Source organism: Phoca vitulina, unplaced genomic scaffold, assembly GCF_004348235.1.
Source record: "Phoca vitulina isolate PV1807 unplaced genomic scaffold, GSC_HSeal_1.0 scaffold26, whole genome shotgun sequence".
Classification (NCBI taxonomy): Eukaryota; Metazoa; Chordata; class Mammalia; order Carnivora; family Phocidae; genus Phoca; species Phoca vitulina.
This window is the reverse complement of record NW_022589729.1, coordinates 17,787,605-17,811,395: the sequence shown is the minus strand read 5'-3', so window position 1 is coordinate 17,811,395 and position 23,791 is coordinate 17,787,605. Positions and strand designations below refer to the sequence as shown.

The 23,791-nt window shown below is 36.4% G+C and overlaps 1 protein-coding gene across 7 annotated transcripts in view; it reads left to right on the top strand.

Annotated features, from left to right (window-relative positions):
• Nucleotides 1-23,791, top strand: part of KCNT2 (potassium sodium-activated channel subfamily T member 2) — a 377,236-nt gene that overhangs the window by 68,421 nt on the left and 285,024 nt on the right. For 2 of the 7 annotated variants that reach the window (XM_032422164.1, XM_032422162.1), the window contains exon 1: nt 2,768-5,436. The exons of the other annotated variants lie outside the window; for them this stretch is intronic. In XM_032422164.1, the coding sequence (XP_032278055.1) occupies nt 5,288-5,436 (149 nt within the window). In that variant the 5' untranslated portion in view covers nt 2,768-5,287. Of the gene's footprint in view, nt 1-2,767; nt 5,437-23,791 lie in introns of those variants that run through there. 7 annotated transcript variants of the gene reach the window in all.

The window sequence follows — 23,791 nt, the reverse complement described above, 5'->3', positions numbered from 1 at the left end:
CAATAATTTGATTATTCATCAGAGCACATTAATAGAGTGGAAGATTATCCTATAAACATTCCTTTAACATGTAAAAGTTCAGATAGAGAGTGGAAGTAACTGACTTTGGCTCAGCTATAGGGAATAGTTGGATCCATTAAAAAGTATGTTCTTGTTGATAAATTATTGGGGATTGCAATACAGTCACAATTTTTCTACTTTTTTCTTTTTATTTCATTTAATAAATATTATGCACATTGAATTCTGCTAGGTATGAGGAAAATTCAGTGATGAAATTAGAAACATATGGTCTCAAGGATTATATATGTCTTCTCTCTTGTTTATTTCTACAGTTTCCTTCTTTTCTGGTTAATACGACTCATGTTCCAAGATTGCGCTTGGAAATGTTAAAGAGTTCCAGGATGTTAAGTTTAAAAATGAACTTAGCTGTTGAATGGTTCTGTTGATGTTAGTCCTGGAAACTCAATTTGATGTCCAAATACATTACATGGAAACTGTACGAATCAACTACTTAGCCCTGTTTTTTGCTTGGCTACTGCTGGTGTTTATGATACTATTCAGAGTCAGAATGAGTTGTTCCTGGCAGCATGTACTGTTAGCCCAAACTCTGATGTTTTAAAAAGATGTTTTATGGACTGAAGTTTTAAATCAGAATATTATTTCTGTTGATCCTCATTTGCTATCACTGTGAAATAAATAAATGCCAACATGTGATAGGACATCCCTTTCCCAAGAGGGGAGAAAAGACTAATGAAGACATGTTTACTAAAAAAACTCGCTTTACTCTGTAGTGTTGAGCAAAAGAAGCTGAAACACGAATTTGAATTCCTTTTTTATTAATTTTTCATTTTCTTATTTTTATTTTTTTCAAGTTTTTATTTAAATTCCAGTTATTTAACATACAGTGTAATATTATTTTCGGGTGTCGAATTTAGTGATTCATCACTTACATATAACACCCTGTGCTCATCACAACAAGTGCCCTCCTTCATACCCATCACCTATTTAACTCATTCCCCGCCCACCTCCCCTCTAGTAACTCTCAGTTTGTTCTCCACAGTTAAGAGTCTCTTTCCTGGTTTGCCTCTTTTTTATTCCCCTGTGTTCATCTGTTTGTTTCTTAAAAATTCCACACATGAGTGAAATCATATGGTATTTGTCTTTCTCTGACTGACTTATTTCACTTAGCATAATACTCTCTAGCTCTATCTGCGTCCTTACAAATGGCAAGATTTCATTTTTATGGCTGAGTAATATTCCATTGTGTATATATACACCACATCTTCTTTATTTATCAGTCGATAAATATTAGGATACATTTGGGCTCTTTCCATACTTTGGCTGTTGTTGATAATGCTACTATAAACATAGGGTGCATGTGCCCCTTCGAATCACTATTTTTATAGTATCCTTTGGGCAAATATCTAGTAGTGCAATTGCTGGATTGTAGGGTAGTTCTATTTTAACCCTTTGAGGAACCTCCATACTGTTTTCCAGAGTGGCTGCATGAGTTTGCATTCCCATCAACAGTGTAAGTGGGTTCCTCTTTCTCTACATCCTCAGCAACACTTGTTGTTTCTTGTGTTGTTGATTTTAGCCATTCTGACAGGTATGAGGTGATATCTCATTGTAGTTTTGATTTGTATTTCCCTGATGATGAATGATGTTGAGCATCTTTTCATGTGTCTATTAGCCATCTGAATGTCTTCTTTGGAAAAATGTCTATTTGTGTCTTCTGCCCATTTTTCAACTGGATTATTTGTTTTTTGGGTGTTGGGTTTGATAAGTTCATTATAGATTTTGGATGCTAACCTTTTATCAGATATGTCATTTGCAAATATCTTCTTCCTTTCTGTAGGTTGCCAACATTTTAGTTTTGTTGATTGTTTCCTTCACTCTGCAGAAGCTTTTTATTTTGATGAAGTCCCAGTAGTTTATTTTTGCTTTTATTTCCCTTGACTGAGGAGACCATATCTAGTAAGAAGTTGCTATGGCCAATGTCAAAGAGGTTGCTGCCTGTGTTCTCTAGCATTTTGATGGTTTCCTGTCTCACATTTAGGTCTTTCATCCATTTTGGATTTATTTTTGTGTATGGTGTAAGAAAGTGGTCCAGCTTCATTTTTTTGCATGTTGCTGTCCAGTTTTCCCAACACCATTTGTTGAAGAGGCTGTCTTTTTTCCATTGAATATTCTTTCCTGCTTTGTCAAAGATTAGTTGACCATATGGTTGTGGGTTTATTTCTGGGTTTTCTATTCTGTTCCATTGATCTATGTGTCTGTTTTTGTACCAGTACTATACTATCCTGATGACTACAGCTTTGTAATATAACTTGAAGTCTGGAATTGTGATGCCTCCAGCTTTGCTTTTCTTTTTCAACATTACTTTGGCTATTTGAGGTCTTTCGTGGTTCCATACAAATTTTAGAATTTAGAACCTAGCTCTGTGAAAATTGCTGGTGGTATTTTGATAGGGATTGCATTGAATGTGTAGGTTGCTTTGGGTAGTATAGACATTTTAATATTTGTTCTTCCAATCCATGAACATGGAATATTTTTCCATTTCTTTGTGTCATCTTCAATTTCTTTCATCAGCGTTCTATAGTTTTCAGAGTACAGATCTTTTATCTCTTTGGTTTATTCCTAGATATTTATGGGTTTTGGTGCAATTGTGAATGAGATTGATTCCTTGATTTCTCTTTCTGCTGCTTCATTATTGGTATATAGAAATGCAACACATTTCTGTACGTTGATTTTGTATCCTGCCACAAATTTGAGTTTCTTGACAGCTCTGCATAATCAGAGCAAGAAAGTTAATACACAGATAAGCCTATCCAGGTACTCCTAGTCACCACTTTATGGAACTTCCAAATGCTGGGAAATACTGATTCAGCCTTCATTTTTCTCACTGCTACCAGCAGCCATTTTAGTCTAATTACATTAAATTGCCAAAATAAAGACATCTCTGATTACTTCATGGAGAGAGACTCTAGTACAGACCAGACCGACTAGAGATCCTGCTGAAATAATCACTGGGCTCTTGAGCTGTTTTTGTTATTTCAATAAACTTATCACAAGTCCAAATTTCTCAGAGATAGTACTGTGAAGCTTACTAAAATGTCTGTTTGCTTTGGGGTGAAATTTTATTACACTTGTATGATAACAATGGTTATAAGAATACCAGGTTACTAAATGTGTGAGAAAGAAAACATTAATTGAAAGGCTTCTCCATGTCAATTTCTACATTAGGTATTTCCTGTGCATTCTTATTTCATTCTCATTCATATTAGGAAGTTGGAATTGCCATTCCTATTTTTCCACCTAGAGGAAACTGTGAGTCTCAGTACAGTGAAATACCCTGGGTGCTTTTAGAGTCCCACAGCCAGGCAGTCTTAGAGCTGGATTTAAATGCAAGTTGTGTGGCTGTGAAGGCTGTACATGTTCCTTAACATTATAATCTTCAGAGGGCGATTTGTCCTTCTGGAAGTGTGCTTGGGGATTCTGCTTTGAGTGCTCTGAGGGTCTATTTTCCCTGATGAGGCTGGTAAAAAAGAATGGGCCCAGCTCAGCTTAGTTAAAGAAAATGCCTGCCAAGCCGTAAGCATCAAAGTCCACAGATTGCATTTGAAGGAATGGGAGGAGCAACCCCCACAGACTCTGCGGAAGAATAAAAGTTATGAGGAAATTATATGATATGGTTTTTGATCGCTGGGTGGTGATAAGGTCAAACGCTTATGTTCCATAAAATCTTTATTTACAGTAAATATTTGGCCTTTCAAAGTTCTTGTCTGAACTTCACAAGTAACCCTGGGAAAGAGGGAAGAGGCTGAAGTCTAATTGGCTGAACTAATTAGTAAGTTGCAGTTAGGACAAGAGTCTCTCACTTCTGACTCGGAGTATGATGTGATTTCTAGCATGACGTATTTTGAAATGATCTAATGTCACCAGAGAGCAGCTATTTAGATCTTCGTAAATGACATTCAGAAAGTGATTTTGAAAGGGTAAGCTTTTTAGGGAGTAAAATGATGGTTAAACCTTGTGGTAGTGATGTTACTTGGTACAAATGGTATATCTTATTTTGTTAATGTTTTGTTTTTATTACATAAGTAATACATGTTCACTATGGGAGTGTTAGAAAATACTGATTAACAGTAACCACCAGAAACTTCAAAAAAACCCTATTATTTCACCAATGCTAATTATTTGATATGTAATACTTGAGATTTTTTCCCCTATATTTAGATGTATAGCTTTACCCAAACAGGGTCAAACCACGACAGTATTTGGTAACCTGTTTTTGGTTTATTTGCTTGTTGTTTTTCCACTTAACAGCATATCATGAATAGCTTTCCATCATTTGTGATTGCATACTATTCCATACTACTGATGCATCAAAAAATATTTATTTGACTTTCTATTATTAGGCAATTACATTGCTTTGATTTTTCACAATCAGAACAAGATTATCATGAATAAGGCTACAAAAATTGTTTGTTATGATAAGGCTACAAAAGAAGTTTATATACTGCCGTGTAACATAGTTATTATATAAATTGCTAATATCTTCCTAACATTTTCTTTGCCCTTTATTGAGGCTTGCACATTTTATATATTTCTACATTTTATTAGTTCATACATGTATATATTTCTTTCTTTTGTATGCTCTGCCATTCCTGTTATGCCTATAAGAAACTTTTCCACAGTTACTGTGTTCCTCAATATGTCAGCCATTTCATAGTGTTAAACAACAGTGTCCTTTCGGGATTTAACATTTAGATTGTATACATTTTTTTGTTGTTGTTGTAGAAAGCCCTTGTTGCTTAAATTATGATCATTCATATTTTTCTGAGTTATAAGACTTGTGTGTTTAGGAAACATGGTCTCAGTATCATGGACTTTCCTTAAAATTAACATCTGATTTTGTTTACTAGAGAAAGGGTTATGAGTTATATTTTCTGAAACAAGTGATGGGCTCTATATTTAGAACACCAAACATCCTGAGACTAAATAAAGATAAATAAAAGATTTTTAGAAAGAAACAGAGAGGAATATTGTAACAACTTATTTGCTATTAATGAATGCACAGTGCTCTGCAAAATAATCATGTTAACCAGTACACTGGTCTTCCTGTATCATCAACATTTCCTTAATAGTCTGTCAAGCAATGCTGAATCAAAGATAGCATTAAAGAAATTAGAATCAGCTGCTGGAGCTGAGATGTTTACAGCCTATAAAATCTTTCCAAAGTAATGGTAAAAACAAGACTCAATTCCTTTGATCATACAACTGGATGAAAGGAGTTTGTGGCTATAGACAATTTTTTTCTCTTGAACAAATATCTGAACAGAAGTTCATAATGTCTCCACAGCTAGTTCCTTGCGGGTCCACATTTGTGCCTTTTCCACGACTTCAGCCATCAGTATCAGATTCAAGAAAAAGGTACTGTAGGGTAGGCTATAGTATCAAGGGGTTGAAATAATGAAAACAATGCATGTTTTTGTTGACATAAAACTATCATTATTTGCTCTTTATTTATTCATCCAAAATAAGATAAATAAATAAATAAAATAAATAACCCATAGTTTCAGTGAACTTATATTGCATCTTTTAAATATATTTACTTTAATGAGAATCGGAGATAAACATTTCCAAGAATTCTCTTTAGCATTAGTAATATTTAATTCAGCAATTTATTTTTGAGATACTTTAGAACGATTGAATATATACCTTAGAATAATAGGAGTATATATAATTGAGTCTACTCCCTCTTTAAATCATTATCAAAATGCTCTAATTCAACATAATATTAACATTATTACTTAAATGGAAGGTATTTTGAATGTGTTGTACCCAACATTTGTTTTAAAAAAAGCCATTCAGTCACATTATTTAAGATTCATGTTCAAGACTAAGATATTTTTGTATAGCATAATTGTAAACATGAAAGGTATGGGGTAATCTAATGCACAATTATATCATGCCTGACGTTTTCTGTTTTTGACTGACTACAATAGCTTTCTGTCAAAGTGCCTACGTCTACTCCTGCTCCTGCTCCTTTTATCAGTACATTTAAGGCTGGGCTGCCAGCCTTGCAGATGGGGTTGTTACAAATACGTTGATGTCACCAGTCAAGGGAATAATTCTACCTAATGAGCAAGGGAAGTGTAGCCAATTTTTATTACTGACAAGCAGTCATGAGTTAGCAAGAAGGAAACTCCCACAGAAGATAAATCTCTACTCCATTAATGATTATATTTTTTATGATCAACACTTAAAACTAAAACGCTTTTTCCTTAAATGGACTATGGTAAAGTAAGTGTTTGGGTAATAACCCATAATGAGTAAAGATTTATTACATTTCCTATTGGCCCTTTAGTCAATAACACTTTCTTTGGCTTGGATATCATTAGGAAAGTTAGAAGTCAATGTATGCCATTTTTGTTTGATCCTTGATTGAACAGAAAGATGATTACTCTGAGAGATGTGAGGAAAGGTGCACACATAATTTGTTTTTGCAATTATAATGGCAGCTTAGAATTTTCTGTTGTGCTCGGAGGAAAACAAAGGGTAATAAAATTAGTGGTATCTACAGACCATTTTGCAGACTTTGTAAATATTTGGAGCTACCCAGGATTGTATTATTGGGTGTAAAATGTGTGTTCAGAGTAATTCCACGTCTTATTCTCACTCTCCAGAGAATATTATTTTATGCAAAATCCAAAGGATTTGTCTCTCTGTGGATTTACAGTGATCACAGCACTGATGTACCAAACAAATTGAAAAATTGTTTGAAAATGAGACGGGATATTCTGACATAAAAAGCATAGCTTTTAATTTTTTATCTGGAAGTGACCATTTTCCCATAGAATTGATTATGGGGATCATTAGACTAGTGACATAATGGCTGTCATTTCATTATTGATTATTATCCTATGGTTTTCTTTTCAAAAATGCCTATTACAGGTGGTTAATCAAAAATCCACTTGAAGCTAAGAAAGTCGGTAAGTTAAAAGTAAGGGAGAAATGGAAGGAGGAATTTGATACATTATCAACATCCATGATCTAAGGGCCAGGCTTTTGCTTAGGTCTTGTTCTGTCACTGAGTGTGGAGGGGGTGTACCTCAGCTCAAATTGTCTATCTGCATTGGGTTTCAGTTTTTTACCTACAAATAAAATTTATCTCTAAAGAATTTCTTGTGTAGAAGGAGTTACGACCCTTTACGTCGAGTGTCTGTACAAGATAAATTATAAGGAATTGGAGAGTAAGTCTTCAAAATGCATTTTATTTTCATTGTAACATTGCACTTTTATTAGATCCCAACTGCATGACTTACTAGCAGTGTGATCTCAGACAACATACTGAACTTTCTGAGCCTCACCAATCTCATCTGTATAATGAGGATAATAATTCTCAGCTCAAATAATTTTTGTAATATTACATTTTTAAAAATACATGCCTAACCTAGAGCAGACATATGTTAAAATGGTATGATTGATTAATACAAGTTCATTTTGGAAATGAAAATTTTCATTGGTGTTGAAAATATTTTTTGGTCATGTTCATGTTAGTTATTGGGGGTTGTTTTTTCTTTTTATTTCATTTTTATCTGTGTTTGTCAATTTCCTACTAAATGACTTGCACATAATAAGGATAGAATGATTGAGCCAAGTAACTGTTGAAGATGCACAGGTGGAAAACAGATTCCTTGAATAGTTTCTTGACCCCCAAATTGGACATTTTCATGCCAATTGCTGAACTAAACAAATTAGGAAATAGTTTTAACATCTGCAGATTAGAGTGAGAAATTAATTTAACTTTATGCTTTATATAGCTCTTGATATGAATTGTGTACCAGCAGCTTTACTTCACATTAAATTATTTAAACTAATTGGAACTTTTCAAATTGTAACTGTATATTTTTTATTTAAATGAAAGTTTCTGAGTAATTAAGCATATATCTGTCATATGCTGGAAATACATGCTACTCTCAAAGAACACATGCTGGCTTACAAGTGGAATAATGGTTTCCTATTAATATTCTCTCCCATAAAAGAAATTCAAGCAGCTTTTAGAGTACTTGAAATTATAAAGATAGTGGCCTCATTTCCAAGAAATTTGTTAGATTATTAATATCATTGATTTAATGTCACCCTGTTTTGCTAGTAAAGTGTCATTATTTACATGTGAATAATTATGAACACATTTCAGGTAATTTTACCCAACATCGTGGTGATATGATGCAATTCTATGTGTGCACTTAAAGCCTTTGTGGTAATAAACAGCTTTCATAAATGCTATGATGTCCACCTTTCTCCATTAAAATGAGTAAGAGCTAATTTGCCATTTCAAAAGATCTTTTGTTTCTTCAACAAGAACTTTTGAGGGATATACTATAGAATAGACACAGTTGAGGGGGGATATCAAAAAGTACAAGACAGGGGCGCCTGGGTGGCTCAGTCGTTAAGCGTCTGCCTCTGGCTCAGGTCATGATCCCAGGGTCCTGGGATCGAGCCCCACATCAGGCTCTCTGCTCCGCGGGAAGCCTGCTTCTCCCTCTCCCACTCCCCCTACTTGTGTTCCCTCTCTCGCTGTGTCTCTCTCTGTCAAATAAATAAAATCTTTAAAAAAAAAAAATAGTACAAGACAGTCAGTGCCTTTGTGTTGGTAACATTTGAAGAATGGTCAAGAATACAGTAGATCATCCAAGTAGAATTACACGACAGGTTCTGACCAAGGATCAGAGCAATATTACTTCATATAATATCTGTATTTATGTAATATATATACATATATGTGTGTGAATGTTTGATTTGTTCACATTTATATAAATTTGCACACACACGTGTAGTCATTGCTGGTTATTTGCACTAGTTAGGGGCTGTCAAGCCTCTGCAAACACTGAATTCGTGAATATGGAGCTGTTGTTCCTAAGTGAATACTTAGGATTGGGTTCCTGCAGCCTCTGGTCATATTTTCATCAGTTGATCGACACATAACTTTATGTGTGTTTCTGTTTAGATAACCAAATATATATATACATATACACATGTATATATATATTCCAAATAATTATATATATGCAGTATTTTTTTTTATAATAAAACAATAACAGAGAAAGGTTTCATATTTTCTTGATCCTGGACAACATATCATAAATTTCTTTGGCTTTTAGCCTTAGGACACTGTTGTCCATTACACTTTTCTTTTTATTAGCCATCATCTTATGAATCCAAAAATTTTGCCAGTTTTCCATATTTTCCACAGCTTCATCATGCATTGTAGATGTTAATTTAACATTTTCTAGAGTAGGCTCATGTACAGATTGATGGATTTACTCTTCCTTTTTCTGCATGAACATTGACCTCACAACTGATAATGCTATAACTCATTTCTGAAGAAAGCTTATCTACAAATGTATTTTCTCTGTAAACTGCATCAGAATCTCCTTGCATTTGGGAGCACTAGACAGCACCTTAGCATTACTGCTTAAGGGTTCTTTTAAACAGTGAAATCACCAACAAAAAAAGCACAAAAATGCAAACAACAAGAAACTAAAGAAACCACGGAAAAGACACTTGTTTAAAGTATAAGAGGTGAAACAAGAAGGCAGAGTGTCACCTTGTTGAACCTTAGCTGGGGACTTGCCCTACAGAAGACTCAACTTGTTTGCTGCTTTACGAAAATCCACAAATGACCATGAAAATGCCATGAGGATTGATTTGGTCGTTTTCTATCTGTCTACTCACTCTTCTCCAACAATCAAAATCCACTGAATCACTGATCCTTTTCTGATATTTGCTTTCCTGTTAAATGACACTCCCATCGAATCAGATGCTCGAGCTAGAAATCCAGTAGTCAGATAGGACTTCTTGTTCTTCACAGGGACCAAATAACCAAATTGACTTCCTTCAATTCCTAAGTGTTTCTTTGTTCATTTTTAACATCATTTTTTTTTTTCTGAACGAGTGGGATTTTCTTACATTTAATCTTGACCCTTTTTGTGCAATCTCCATGCTCATATAAACTATTGAAAACCACAGACATAACAAATAATTCTCTATTTAAATGGCTGTCCATTACCTTTAGTTTAAAGTCCAAGTTCAAATTCCTTAATGTGGCTTACAGAACCATGCTACATTTTCTTGATCACCTTTTTTCACTTTTTGCACTCTGACCATCACAATATAAAACACATGAAAAACTGAAGATTATATAATGAAACACTCATTTATAAAAGTTGAAACTTGGCATTTGATTTTTCTTTAAATTTTTATTGTTATGTTAATCACCATACATTACATCATTAGTTTTTGATGTACTGCTCCATGATTCACTGTTTGTGGATAACACCCAGTGCTCCGTGCAGAACGTGCCCTCTTTAATACCCATCACCAGGCTAAGCCATCCTCCCACCCCTCCCCTCTAGAACCCTCAGTTTGTTTTTCAGAGTCCATCGTCTCTCATGGTTCGTCTCCCACTCCGATTTCCCCCTCTTCATTCTTTCCCTCGTGCTATCTTCTTCTTCTTCTTCTTTTTTTTTTTTTTAACATATATTGTATTATTGTTTCAGAGGTACAGATCTGTGATTCAACAGTCTTGCACAATTCACAGTGCTTACCATAGCACATACCCTCCCCAATGTCTATCACCCAGCCACCCCATCCCTCCCACCCCCCACCACTCCAGCAACCCTCAGTTTGTTTCCTGAGATTAAGAATTCCTCATATCAGTGAGGTCATATGATACATGTCTTTCTCTGATTGACTCATTTCGCTCAGCATAACACCCTCCAGTTCCATCCATGTCATTGCAAATGGCAAGATCTCATTCCTTTTGATGGCTGCATAATATTCCATTGTATATATATACCACCTCTTCTTTATCCATTCATCTGTCGATGGACATCTTGGCTCTTTCCACAGTTTGGCTATTGTGGACATTGCTGCTAAAACATTGGGGTGCACGTACCCCTTTGGATCCCTACATTTGTATCTTCGGGGTAAATTCCCAGTAGTGCAATTGCTGGATCATATGGTAGCTCTATTTTCAACTTTTTGAGGAACCTCCATACTGTTTTCCAAAGTGGCTGCACCAGCTTGCATTCCCACCAACAGTGTAGGAGGGTACCCCTTTCTCCGCATCCTGGCCAACATCTGTCGTTTCCTGACTTGTTAATTTTAGCCATTCTGACTGGTGTGAGGTGGTATCTCAGTGAGGTTTTGATTTGGATTTCCCTGATGCTGAGTGATGTTGAGCACTTTTTCATGTGTCTGTTGGCCATTTGAATGTCTTCTTTGCAAAAATGTCTGTTCGTGTCTTCTGCCCATTTCTTGATTGGATCATTTGTTCTTTGGGTGTTGAGTTTAAGAAGTTCTTTATAGATTTTGGATACTAGCCCTTTATCTGATATGTCATTTGCAAATATCTTCTCTCATTCTGTCGGTTGTCTTTTGGTTTTGTTGACTGTTTCTTTTGCTGTGCAAAAGCTTTTTATCTTGATGAAGTCCCAATAGGTCATTTTTGCCCTTGCTTCCCTTGCCTTTGACAATGTTTCTAGGAAGATGTTGCTGCAGCTGAGGTCGAAGAGGTTGCTGCCTGTGTTCTCCTCTAGGATTTTGATGGACTCCTGTCTCACATTTAGGTCTTTCATCCATTTTGAGTCTGTTTTTGTGTGTGGTGTAAGGAAATGGTCCAGTTTCATTCTTCTGCACGTGGCTGTCCAATTTTCCCAACACCATTTGTTGAAGAGACTCTCTTTTTGCCATTGGACATTCTTTCCTGCTTTGCCAAAGATTAGTTGACCATAGAGTTGAGGGTCCATTTCTGGTCTCTCTATTCTGTTCCATTGTTCTATGTGTCTGTTTTTGTGCTAGGACCATACTGTCTTGATGATGACAGCTTTGTAATAGAGCTGGAAGTCCGGAATTGTGATGCCACCAGCTTTGCTTTTCTTTTTCAACATTCTTCTGGCTATTCAGGTCTTCTCTGCTTCCATACAAATTTTAGGATTATTTGTTCCATTTCTTTGAAAAAAGTGGATAGTATTTTGATGGGGATTGCATTGAATGTGTAGATTGCTCTAGGTAGCATTGACATCTTCACAATATTTGTTCTTCCAATCCATGAGCATGGAACGTTTTTCCATTTCTTTGTGTCTTCCTCAATTTCTTTCATGGGTATTTTGTAGTTTTCTGGGTACAGATCCTTTGCCTCTTTGGTTAGATTTATTCCTAGGTATCTTATGGTTTTGGGTGCAATTGTAAATGGGATCGACTCCTTCATTTCTCTTTCTTCTGTCTTGTTGTTGGTGTATAGGAATGCCACTGATTTCTGTGCATTGATTTTATATCCTGCCACTTTACTGAATTCCTGTATGAGTTCTAGCAGTTTTGGGGTGGAGTCTTTTGGATTTTCCACATAAAGTATCATATCATCTGCAAAGAGTGAGAGTTTGACTTCTTCCTTGCTGATTTGGATGCCTTTTATTTCTTTTTGTTGTCTGATTGCTGTGGCTAGGACTTCTAATACTATGTTGAATAGCAGTGGTGATATTGGACATCCCTGCCGAGTTCCTGACCTTAGGGGGAAAGCTCTCAGTTTTTCCCCATTGAGAATGATATTCGCTGTGGGTTTTTCATAGATGGCTTTTATGATATTGAGGTATGTATCCTCTATGCCTATACTCTGAAGAGTTTTGATCAAGAAAGGATGCTGTACTTTGTCAAATGCTTTTTCTGCATCTATTGAGAGGATCATATGATTCTTGATCTTTCTTTTATTAATGTATTATATCATGTTGATTGATTTGCGGATGTTGAACCAACCTTGCAGCCCAGGGATAAATCCCACTTGGTCATGGTGAATAATCCTTTTAATGTACTGTTGGATCCTATTGGCTAGTATTTTGGTGAAAATTTTTGCATCCATGTTCATCAAGGATATTGGTCTGTAATTCTCCTTTTTGATGGGGTCTTGGTCTGGTTTGGGGATCAAGGTAATGGTGGCTTCATAAAACAAGTTTGGAAGTTTTCCTTCCATTTCTATTTTTTGGAACAGTTTCAGAAGAATAGGTATTAATTCTTCTTTAAATGTTTGGTAGAATTGCCCTGGGAAGCCATCTGGCCCTGTGCTTTTGTTTGTTGGGAGATTTTTGATGAGTGCTTCAATTTCCTTAGTGGTTATAGGTCTGCTCAGGTCTTCTACTTCTTCCTGGTTCAGTTTTGGTAGTTGATACATCTCTAGGAATGCATCCATTTCTTCCAGATTATCTAATTTGCTGGCACAGAGTTGCTCATAATATGTTCTTATAATTGTTTGTATTTCTTTGGTGTTGGTTGTGATCTCTCCTCTTTCATTCATGATTTTGTTGATTTGGGTCATTTCTCTTTTCTTTTTGATAAGTCTGGCCAGGGGTTTATCAATCTTGTTAATTCTTTCAAAGAACCAGTTCCTAGTTTTGTTGATCTGTTCTACTGTTCTTTTGGTTTCTATTTCATTGATTTCTGCTCTGATCTTTATTATTTCTCTTCTCCTGCTGGGTTTAGGCTTTATTTCCTGTTCTTTCTCTAGCTCCTTTAGGTGTAGGGTTAAGTTGTGTATTTGAGACCTTTCTTGTTTCTTAAGAAAGACTTGTATTGCTATATACTTTCCTCTTAGGACTGCCTTTGCTGTATCCCAAAGATTTGAATAGTTGTGTTTTCATTTTCATTTGTTTCCATGAATTTTTTAAATTCTTCTTTAATATCCTGGTTGACCCATTCATTCTTTAGTAGGATGCTCTTTAGCCTCCATGTGTTTGAGTTCTTTCCGACTTTCCTCTTGTGATTGATTCTAGTTTCAAAGCATTGCGGTCTGAAAATATGAAGGGAGTGATCCCAATCTTTTGGTACCAGTTGAGACCTGATTTGTGACCTAGGATGTGATCGATTCTGGAGAATGTTCCATGGGCACTAGGAGAAGAATGTGTATTCTGTTGTTTTGGGATGGAATGTTCTGAATATATCTGTGAAGTCCATTTGGTCCAGTGTATCATTTAAAGACTTTATTTCCTTGTTGATCTTTTGCTTCGATGATCTGTCCATTTCAGTGAGAGGGGTGTTAAAGTCCCCCACTATTATTGTATTGTTGTCGATGTGTTTCTTAGCTTTTGTTATTAATTGGCTTATATAATTGGCTGCTCCCATGTTAGGGGCATAGATATTTACAATTGTTATATCTTCTTGTTGGATAGACCCTTAAAGTAGGATATAGTGTCCTTCCTCATCTCTTATTACAGTCTTTGGTTTAAAATCTATTTTGTCTGATATAAGGATTGCCACCCCAGCTCTCTTTTGGTGTCCATTAGCATGGTAAATGGTTTTCCACCTCACTTTCAATCTGGGGGTGTCTTTGGGTCTATAATGAGTCTCTGGCAGACAGCATATCGATGGGTCTTTTTTTTTTTTATCCAATCTGATAGCCTGTGTCTTTTGATTGGGGCATTTAGCCCATTTACATTCAGGGTAACTATTAAAAGATATGAATTTAATGCCATTGTATTGCCTGTAAGGTGACTGTTCCTGTATATTGTCTGTGTTCCTTTCTGGTCTATGTTGCTTTTAGGCTCTCTCTTTGCTTAGAGGACCCCTTTCAAGATTTCTTGCAGGGCTGGTTTTGTGTTTGCAAATTCCTTTAGTTTATGTTTGTCCTGGAAGCTTTTTATCTCTCCTTCTATTTTCAATGACAGCCTAGCTGTATATAGTATTCTTGGCTGCATATTTTTCTCATTTGGTGCTCTGAATATATCATGCCAGTCCTTTCTGGCCTGCCAGGTCTCTGTGGATAAGTCTGTTGCCAGTCTAACGTTTCTACCATTGTAGGTTACATATCTCTTCTCCTGCGCTGCTTTCAGGATTTTCTCTTTGTCTCTGAGACTTGTAAGTTTTACTATTAGATGTTGGGGTGTTTACCTATTTTTATTGATATCGAGAGGGATTCTCTGTGCCTTCTGGATTTTGATGGTTTTCTCCTTCCCCAAATTAGGGAAGTTCTCTTCTATAATTTGCTCCAATATACCTTCTGCCCCTCTCTCTCTTTCTTCTTCTTCTGGGATCCCAATTTTTCTAATGTTGTTTCATCTTATGGTATCACTTATCATTCGAATTCTGCCCTCATGATCCAGTAGTTGTTTATCTCTCTTTTTCTCAGCTTCTTTATTTTCCATCATTTTGTCTTCTATATCACTGATTCTGTCTTCTGCCTCATTTATCCTAGCAGTTAGTGCCCCCATTTTTTATTGCACCTCATTAATAGCCTTTTTGATTTCAACTTGGTTAGATTTTAGTTCTTTTATTTCTCCAGGAAGGGTTTCTCTAATAACTTCCATGCTATTTTCAAGCCCAGCTAGTATCTTTAAAATCATCATTCTGAACTCTAGTTTCGACATCATACTAATGTCCGTATTGAGTAGGTCCCTGGCAGTTGGTACTGCCTCTTGTTCTTTTTGTTGAGGTGATTTTTTCCATCTTGTCATTTTGTCCAGAGGAGAATAGATTAATGAGAGAACAAAATGGTAACAGGGTAACAATGTCCCCAGAAAATATACTCTAAACAAATCAGTAAAGACCTGAAACCGGGGGAAAAGAAAGGGAAAGAAAGAAAAAAGAAAAAGGAAAAAAAAAGAAAAAGAAAAATATAAAAATAAACAAAAATAGAACAAAATGAAAAAAAAACAGAATATGATCAAATATGATCAGGCTGGTGCCTAGATCAGTGCTACACACTAGATTTCGGGTGTATTTTGGTCTGTTAGAAGAAAGTGCTTCCCAAAGTTTTAAAGAAAGAAAAACTTATATATGTACAAAAATAAGGGTTAATACGATGAAGGGATGGAATGTGACTGTAAAGATGAAAATTATAAAAGATTTTATAAAAGGAATTGATAAGATAAGAAATTGGTTGAAAAAAGAAAGAAGAGGATTTAAAAAAAAAAGAAAGAAAAAAGGTAAAGAATGTGATCAGACAGGAGACTAGAACAAAGCCATACACTAGAGATTTGGGTGTATTTTGATCTATTAGAAGAAACTGTATCTCAAAATTTTAAAGAGAGAACAACTTATATATATATATATATATATATGCCAAAAATAAGGGTAACTACTATGAAGGGATAGAATATGACCCTAAATATGAAAAATAAAAAATGTTTTTTAAAAAAGGGATTGATAAGATGTTGGTTGAAAAAGGGAAAAAGAAAAATTCAAAAAAAAAAAAAAGACAGTTAAAAAAAATTAACTTTGAAAGACTAAAGAATCATGGTAAAAAAGCCATGAATTCTATGTGCAGTGTTCCCCTAGCGCTGGAGTTCTGCCATTCTCATTGATCGATAAACTTGGTCTTGGCTAGCTGTTCTTGCTGATCTTCTGGGGGAGGGGTGTGTTGCCGTGGTTCCAAAATGTCTTTGCCGGAGGCAGAATTGCCCTGCCCTTGCCCGTCGGGGCTAAGTAATCTGTTTGGGTTTGCTCTCAGGAGCTTTTGTTCCCTGCAAGCTCTCTGTACAGCTTTGGAGGCTGAAAATGGTGGCTTCCCAATCTCTGCCCCAGAGGAGCTGAGAACTTGGGGCCCTGCTCCTCAGTGCGCCCCCAGAGAAAAGCAGTCAATCACTCCCATCTCCCCGGTCTCCGGCTGCACTTCGTGCTCACCCGGCCTGTGACCGAGTGTCTCTATCTGTGGCACCCGACCCCATGTGGAGTCTCCAAACCCAGCAGATCCCTGCAGTTCACTCCCCGCCGCTCCTCCCGGGGGAGGAAGGGGAGTCTCCCCAGATCTGCCGCTTGTTGGGTCCCTGCTGGAGGAGCAGGGGCCCAACTGTGCCGCGGATCACGGTTTATGGCAACCCTGAGCTGAGAGCCTGGGCCCCGGCTCTGTCTCTGCAGCTGGCTTCCCCGCTCCGGTACCTGGGAGCTCTGCCGCACTCAGGCACCCCTGGTCTTTCTGTGACCCCGAGGGTCCTGAGACCACACTGTCCCACGAGGGTTCCACCCCCCCGCTTAGCCACTGGAGCAACATCCCTCAGCAGAGCAGACTTCTAAAAGTTCCAATTTTGTGCTCCGGGGCTCTATCACTTGCCAGAAGCTGCCGACAGAGGCCCCTTTCCCTGCCATCTATCCTCCCGAATATCGCCTCAGATTCACTTCTCCACACGTCCTACCTTCCAGAAAGTGGTCACTTTTCTGTTCAGAAACTTGTTGCTATTCTTTTCTTCAGTCTCCTGTTGAGTTTGTAGGTGTTCAGAATGGTTTGATCCCTATCCAGCTGAATTCCTGGGACCAGACAAAATCCAGGTCTCCTACTCCTCTGCCATCTTGCTCCACCCCCCCCCAGCATTTGATTTTAATTAATTTTTTCTAAGCTAGAAGACAGCTTATTTAACACAAAATTAGATCTAATTTGCTTGTCTGCCCCTCCTATAGCTGGAGACATATGTAAAATGAAATTTTGGGAAAATAGCAACTGCCTCAATAGATTGATACTCAAAAATAAATTTAAGGGTGCCAGTATAAAAATGTCCTAGTGCAATTTTATTGTCATTTTTCAGTATTATTAATGATAAAGATATTTAAGATACAGGAACATGAAGATCTTGTTTAACCCTGAAAATAATATATATGACTTTAATATGAACTTCGTTATTTTACATGATATCATATATACATCATGTATTTTATATCATATCATTATATTGCTTTTTTAGTGGATATCAGTTATTTTATACTGCTGGAATCCATTTGCTTATTTCTCACTGGAAAACTACTTGTTCCTCATTCTCAGTATGTGGGCCTCAGCGTCCTCCTCTTCCCGACCTGTAATCCAAGCCCTGAATTTGAGATTGTAGAATACGACCAACATATTGGTTAAATATAATTTATAGAGACATTTTTATTCTGTGGTAGTTTGTTGGCCAAAACTACAAGTATTGTTGGCATTTCTTTTTTTTTTTTTCCTCTTTAAATGAGGGACAGTGTGATTCTATCATTAAGGAAAAAATTACAGTATAATCAATTCTCAATTATTTTCACACGGTATATCGATAGTCAGATTTGATTTCACATCAACTTCCTTCTATTTATAAAGAACACCTTTCTTGTTAATAGTATGTTAATGCTTGCTCAATTTTTATGTATGCAGGCAGGAAATATGCATATTTTCAAAAATACTGGAGTTTTAAGCAAGTTTGCAAACTGTTAGTATTCTTGAGTTCATCAGCTATTTTATAATGTGGAATGACTATTAAGAAAAACCTAACAGCCTTACATTTAGAAGGCCTCTTAATAGGGGTTAGAAGGTCAGGTGACAGCCTTCAGGGTTCTGCTGACAAGCCTCAGGATCATTTGAAAGGATCATGCTGTAGTTATTCATATAGCTGTGTGTGCTAGTAAAGTTATCTTAATCTCAAAAATGGTATAAAGGCTTTACAACAGACTCTTCATAATTTCTTTCCATGAATATGGACAAGATGGTGAACCAGGACCTGGAATTTTCCTCACGTTCTTGTAGTATTTTAAAACATACTTTCTTGGGTGCCTGGGTAGCTCAGTTGGCTAAGCGTCTGCCCTCGGTTCAGGTCATGATCCCAGGGTCCTGGGATCGAGCCCCGCATTGGGCTCCTTGCTTGGCAGGGAGCCTGCTTCTCCCTCTCCCTCTGCAGCTCCCCCTGCTTGTGCTCTCTCTGTCAAATAAATAAACAAATAAAATCTTAAAAAAAAAAACAACCATATTTTTCAATTTTCCTAAACCAGAGACATAGGTATGACAAGAGGCGGAATCTCTAGAGTAGACTTAGTTATCTACTGTGGCTTTATTTCATTTGTTCTTTGAGATGAGTTATATTCATTTTTGTTTCCCTCTTATAAATGGATGATTGAATTCAGGACTTATTTGGTCTAGGAGATATTTACAGTACACATTTTTAGCTTAATTTTACCAGTAATTTATGTGAAGTGCATTCGTTATTCTGAAAGTATCACAAAGGAAAAAAATATAGTTTTTCAATAGTACCTTTCTCCCACACAGAAGAAAATAATGATCTATTACTGCCTCCTTTGGTGGACTATGAAGGGGAGGGCTGGAAGAGATTGCTAGATGGGAGTTCCAAGTAGACCACAGCATCAGAATGTATGAAGAAGGGGTGATGGAAAGTTAGAAAAATCTTCAGAAGATATTTAAAATTGACCATATGATTTTGACAGATAAGAATGTAAATAATGAGATCAAAAAGTCAACTTTTATATAGCGAAATTCATTCAACACTCAGCAAATATATTGTGTACCTAATATGTGTACATGACATTGTGTTAGGTTCTGAAAACCCAATCCAACTGAACAAAACAGATAGTTTCTGTCTTGACAATTTTAGAGCCAAACAAAACTATTACTAGCAGCTTTGGAGGACAGATAGCAAGAAACATGCCCTCAAATCAACTCTTGATGAGACTTCTAGTTTGATGTTATTATGATGCATTCCATCTGGCTCTTGGTAGCTTCCTGTCTAATTCAGTCTATTTTTGCTCATTATTCCTGCAAAGCACTAAGATAAGAGGGTATACACTTTCAAAATGTGAATGTACTAAGTTTGTAATGATGTATTTTTAAAAGTTATCTTTTTTCTTCTTTTACATATCTGTGTTCTGTGTGCTATGGCATAGAACCACTTATTTAATCTCTAAGGTCCATTTGAAAGATAGAGACCCTTAAAAAAGGCAAACCTCATACATTGTAATAAGTCTAGGGTTAAAGGAATAGAGTGCATTAAGCAAAAATACATGTGTGTCACTTAACAAAGACTTGGGTGAGGAGCAAAGTTCAGGTGGCGTCTAAAATGAGACCTGAAGGAAACAGGGCAAGGCCTAGAAAGGAAAGCAAAAGAAAGCTTAGTTAATCTAAGGGTTGTTTGTTTTTCTTAAGGTCCAGTTGAATATTTTTATTGAAAAGTAGTGACTCACAGATTTAAAAGCCCAATAACTTGTATGATAATTAAGTCTGGTTGAGGAAATAAAGAGGAATTATGTTATGCCAGAGTATTCATTATATTCTAGGCAGTGGGCAAATAATTATAAGCAAAAACTGATTAATACCACTTTAGAGGAGCTTGAGGTTTAATGTGGCTTTAAGAAACTGTTGGAGGACAAACTTTATTCTCCCTTAAACCAATTCTGAAGTTTTTATAGAACCCTGGATGCCATAATTGGAATTAATTGGGGAAGGGAGAGGATAGGCATTGGGAAAATTAGCAGGCAGATCAGAGTACCTTCTTTCTCAGACACAAGGTGATGGGAAGAAGAAAGTGGGTGGTTATTTCATTTACAATACTTCCCTCTGTGTCACTATACATCACTCACACTAGGGATCCAATCTGGCAGTTTTTGCAGTCATATCTAATTAAAGGTCATGCCTTAGAATAGAAGACTTTGCACATCACAGTGCTTTCAATGGTGTAAAATATTTTGTAGCTATTTTTGTAGATTGATACACGAATGGAGCTTCCGCTTGGGTTCAGTATTTCTATTTATCACTGAAAGTTTTGTTTTGCTTTGTTTTTCCATGACTTGCCTTAGAAAACAGATTTTAAACTGAAAGCAAGTTTAAATATCTGTAGGTCCATTTGTGCAAGCTAGGGTTGACTGAACATGTTCTTTACAAGCATTTTTTGTTTTGTTTTGTTTTGTTTTCTTTCTTAGGCTAAAAGATTTTGTTACTATTCAAAGAACTCCGGAGAACAATACTAATATGTGCTCAAGTGAAAAGAGAATCCATATATTGTTATATCACTTTTGTCTTGACCACCAGAAGAATGGATTTGACATCAGCTCAGATTGGGAGATTTTAGGGAGGGAAGTTAGGAAGCTTGGTTTGGTCATGCCAAATTGGAGATGTCCACTAGAGAGATCCAAATAGAATGGTTGAGTAGGCATTCCAGTGCATGAGTTTGGGAGAGGTGCTAGGCTGGATATATAAATTTGACAATCTTGGGCATATAGATGGATTGCACTTTGAGTATAGTTATAAGAGGGACGATTTTTAAGAATAGAAGAGAATGAACCAGCCAAGGAGACTCAGAAGGGGTAAACTGTAAGGTAAGAGGAAAACCAAAGGAATGGTGCATTGGAAGGCAAGTGAAGAAAGTGATTCAAGGGTGAGGAAGTGATCACCTACACTGAATGCTGATAGGGTACATAAGGTGAGGACTGATACCTGATTTCTGTATTGTGCCATATAACTATCACTGGTGACCTTGATAATTGCAAATTTGGTGACAAGGTGGAATAGGTTCAAGAAAGAACAAGAGGTGAGGAATTGGACTCAGTGATTTCAGGCTTATTGTTAATAAGTGTTATGGGCTGAATTGTGTCCTGCAAAATTCATATCAAAGCCCGTCTAGCTTAGTACTTCAGAATGTGGCTGTATTTGGAGAAAAGGCCTTTAAAGGGGTAATTAAGTTAAAACAAGGCCATTAGAGTGGGCCCTTATCTAATCTGACTGGTGTCTTTGTAAGAAAGGAAACTTGAACACACCTGGGATACTTGAGGAAAGACCTTGTGTGGACATAGCCAGAAGGTATCATCTGTCACCTAAGGAGAAAGGCCTCAGGAGAAATCAACCCTGCTGGCACCTTGATCTTGGATTTCCAGACTCCAGAATCATGAAAAAATAAATTCCTGTTGTTTAAGTCACCCAGTCTGTGATGTTTTGTTATGGCAACTCTAGGAAATCAGTACAGCAAGTCTCAGTCTCTTTCTTCCTTTCAATACCAATCAGAACCATGGCCAAGATGGCCAAGTGCATTCACCATCTTCTTCTTCTCTACGGGATTTTTTCTTACTTCATGCACTCATGATGCTGTCTTTCAGGAATTCTGTTTTTTTTAATGGGGATTTCTGTGGAGCTCTTTTTGGGGGATTTCTTTGACAGGTTTCCTGCCTGTCAAAATACAAACTCTGTACCATCAAAGCACCAGGGTGAGCAACAGCTTTAATGCTAGCTTACTTTGCTGGATTCTTATTCTGGCTTCTAAGGATTTCCCTTACTTTCTTACTAGTTAAGCCATACATGTTAAAAAGTGGTGTGGTGTGGTAGTGGTAGTAGTGTGTGTGTGTATCTGTGTGTCTGTGTGTGCATTTCATTTGGGGAGGGTGTATAGGACATCTCTTCTACCACATTGTCAGAAGCAAAATCCTTGATTACTTTGAAATCTTTCTGGTAATAAAGCAATTTGATGCTATTGATTTGTTGCTGATTTAATCATAATCAGTTGCTTGCTTTTTGATCAGGTTGAGGAACCATTAAACTCATCAACAATCTAAATAAAGTAATTGTCAGTATCTCTGGTTAAATTCTCTAGAAGCAGATCCTGATAGGGAGTTTGGGTTGTGGGCTGCCCTGAGAAAGGTGTGACCCCAGGTAGGGTGTCTCGTTGCACCTGAGACAGACCCTGAAGCAGCTGAGAGCTGGATATTATCAGCAGTTATTGATGGAGGGGGCCTGGGGTGCCACATTTCCATGTCTGCCATGTCTAGTAACATGATACAGTCTTAGAGAATAATATTTATTTACTGAAGTAGTTGAAACTGAAATTGTTAAGCATTTTTTTGCATGTGTAAATAAATGTTATCCAAAAAATTCCTAAAATGTCTATCAGCTTTGGTAGTATATTTTATAATCTGTTTTGCATACTATAATCAGAAAAAAAATAATTTAAGAAATAAAAAGTGAATTTGTAGTAAAGGTGACAAAAAAGTACAAATTTCCAGCTATAAAATAAATGTCACAAGGTTGTAATGTACACCATGGTGACTACACTTAATAATACTGTGTAGCATATTTATTATAGCTTATCTACATATTAATATATAGCATGTTTGAAAGTTGCCAAGAGAGTAGATCTTAAAAGTTCTCACAAGAAAAAAATTTCATAACTATGTATGATAATGGATGTTATCTAGCCTTATTGTAATGATTATTTCACAGTATAAACAGATATCAAATCATTATTTTGTATACTTGAAAATAGCGTAATGTCATATGTCAGTTATATCTCAATAAAAAATAGCAAAAAAGGTAAATTTGATTCATATAACTTTTCTCTCTTGGTTAAACTCATATATAGTCAGGGTTAAGTGTGTGGGCTCTGGAGTTAGACTGCCTGGCTGTGAAACTAGGTCCACCAGTTACTATTTGTGTGACTTTGGACAAATGCCTCTGTCTCCTAATCTGTAAAATGGAGATATTAATAGTACCTCCTAAAGGTTTGCCTTGAAAATTAAGTTGGTAATACATCTGTGTGCTCAGTATAGTGTCTGGGCATTTTCAGTAAGTGGTTCCTCCTGATAATATTATTGTCACTGTTTATTAATACATATCTTGACTTCTATTCAAGTTCTGTTGATTATCTGGCTTCTTTTCTATCTTTCTGTTTTCACATATTGCTATTACCTGGTACTTTAGCCATTTTAATTTCTTTGAAGTCCCTGAATGTACTATACTTTTTCTCACGCAATTTTTCCCTTTTCACCTGGTATTTCTTACATCAGAAAAGGCTTTCCATGTGCCTCTGCTCCCATCCAAGCTTGCTAATCTTGTTCTCTATGGCTCTCTACCAATTCCTCCCTGGGCTAAAGATTTGATTCATACACTTACTTGGTATAATATGGAGATTTCTTCTCACATAGTAACCTCAAGTCCCTCTTACCTCTGTTTTTTTATAAATATAAGATATTTAAGAATTTCTTGTATCCCCAGAGGCTCATAATTAGTTTAGTT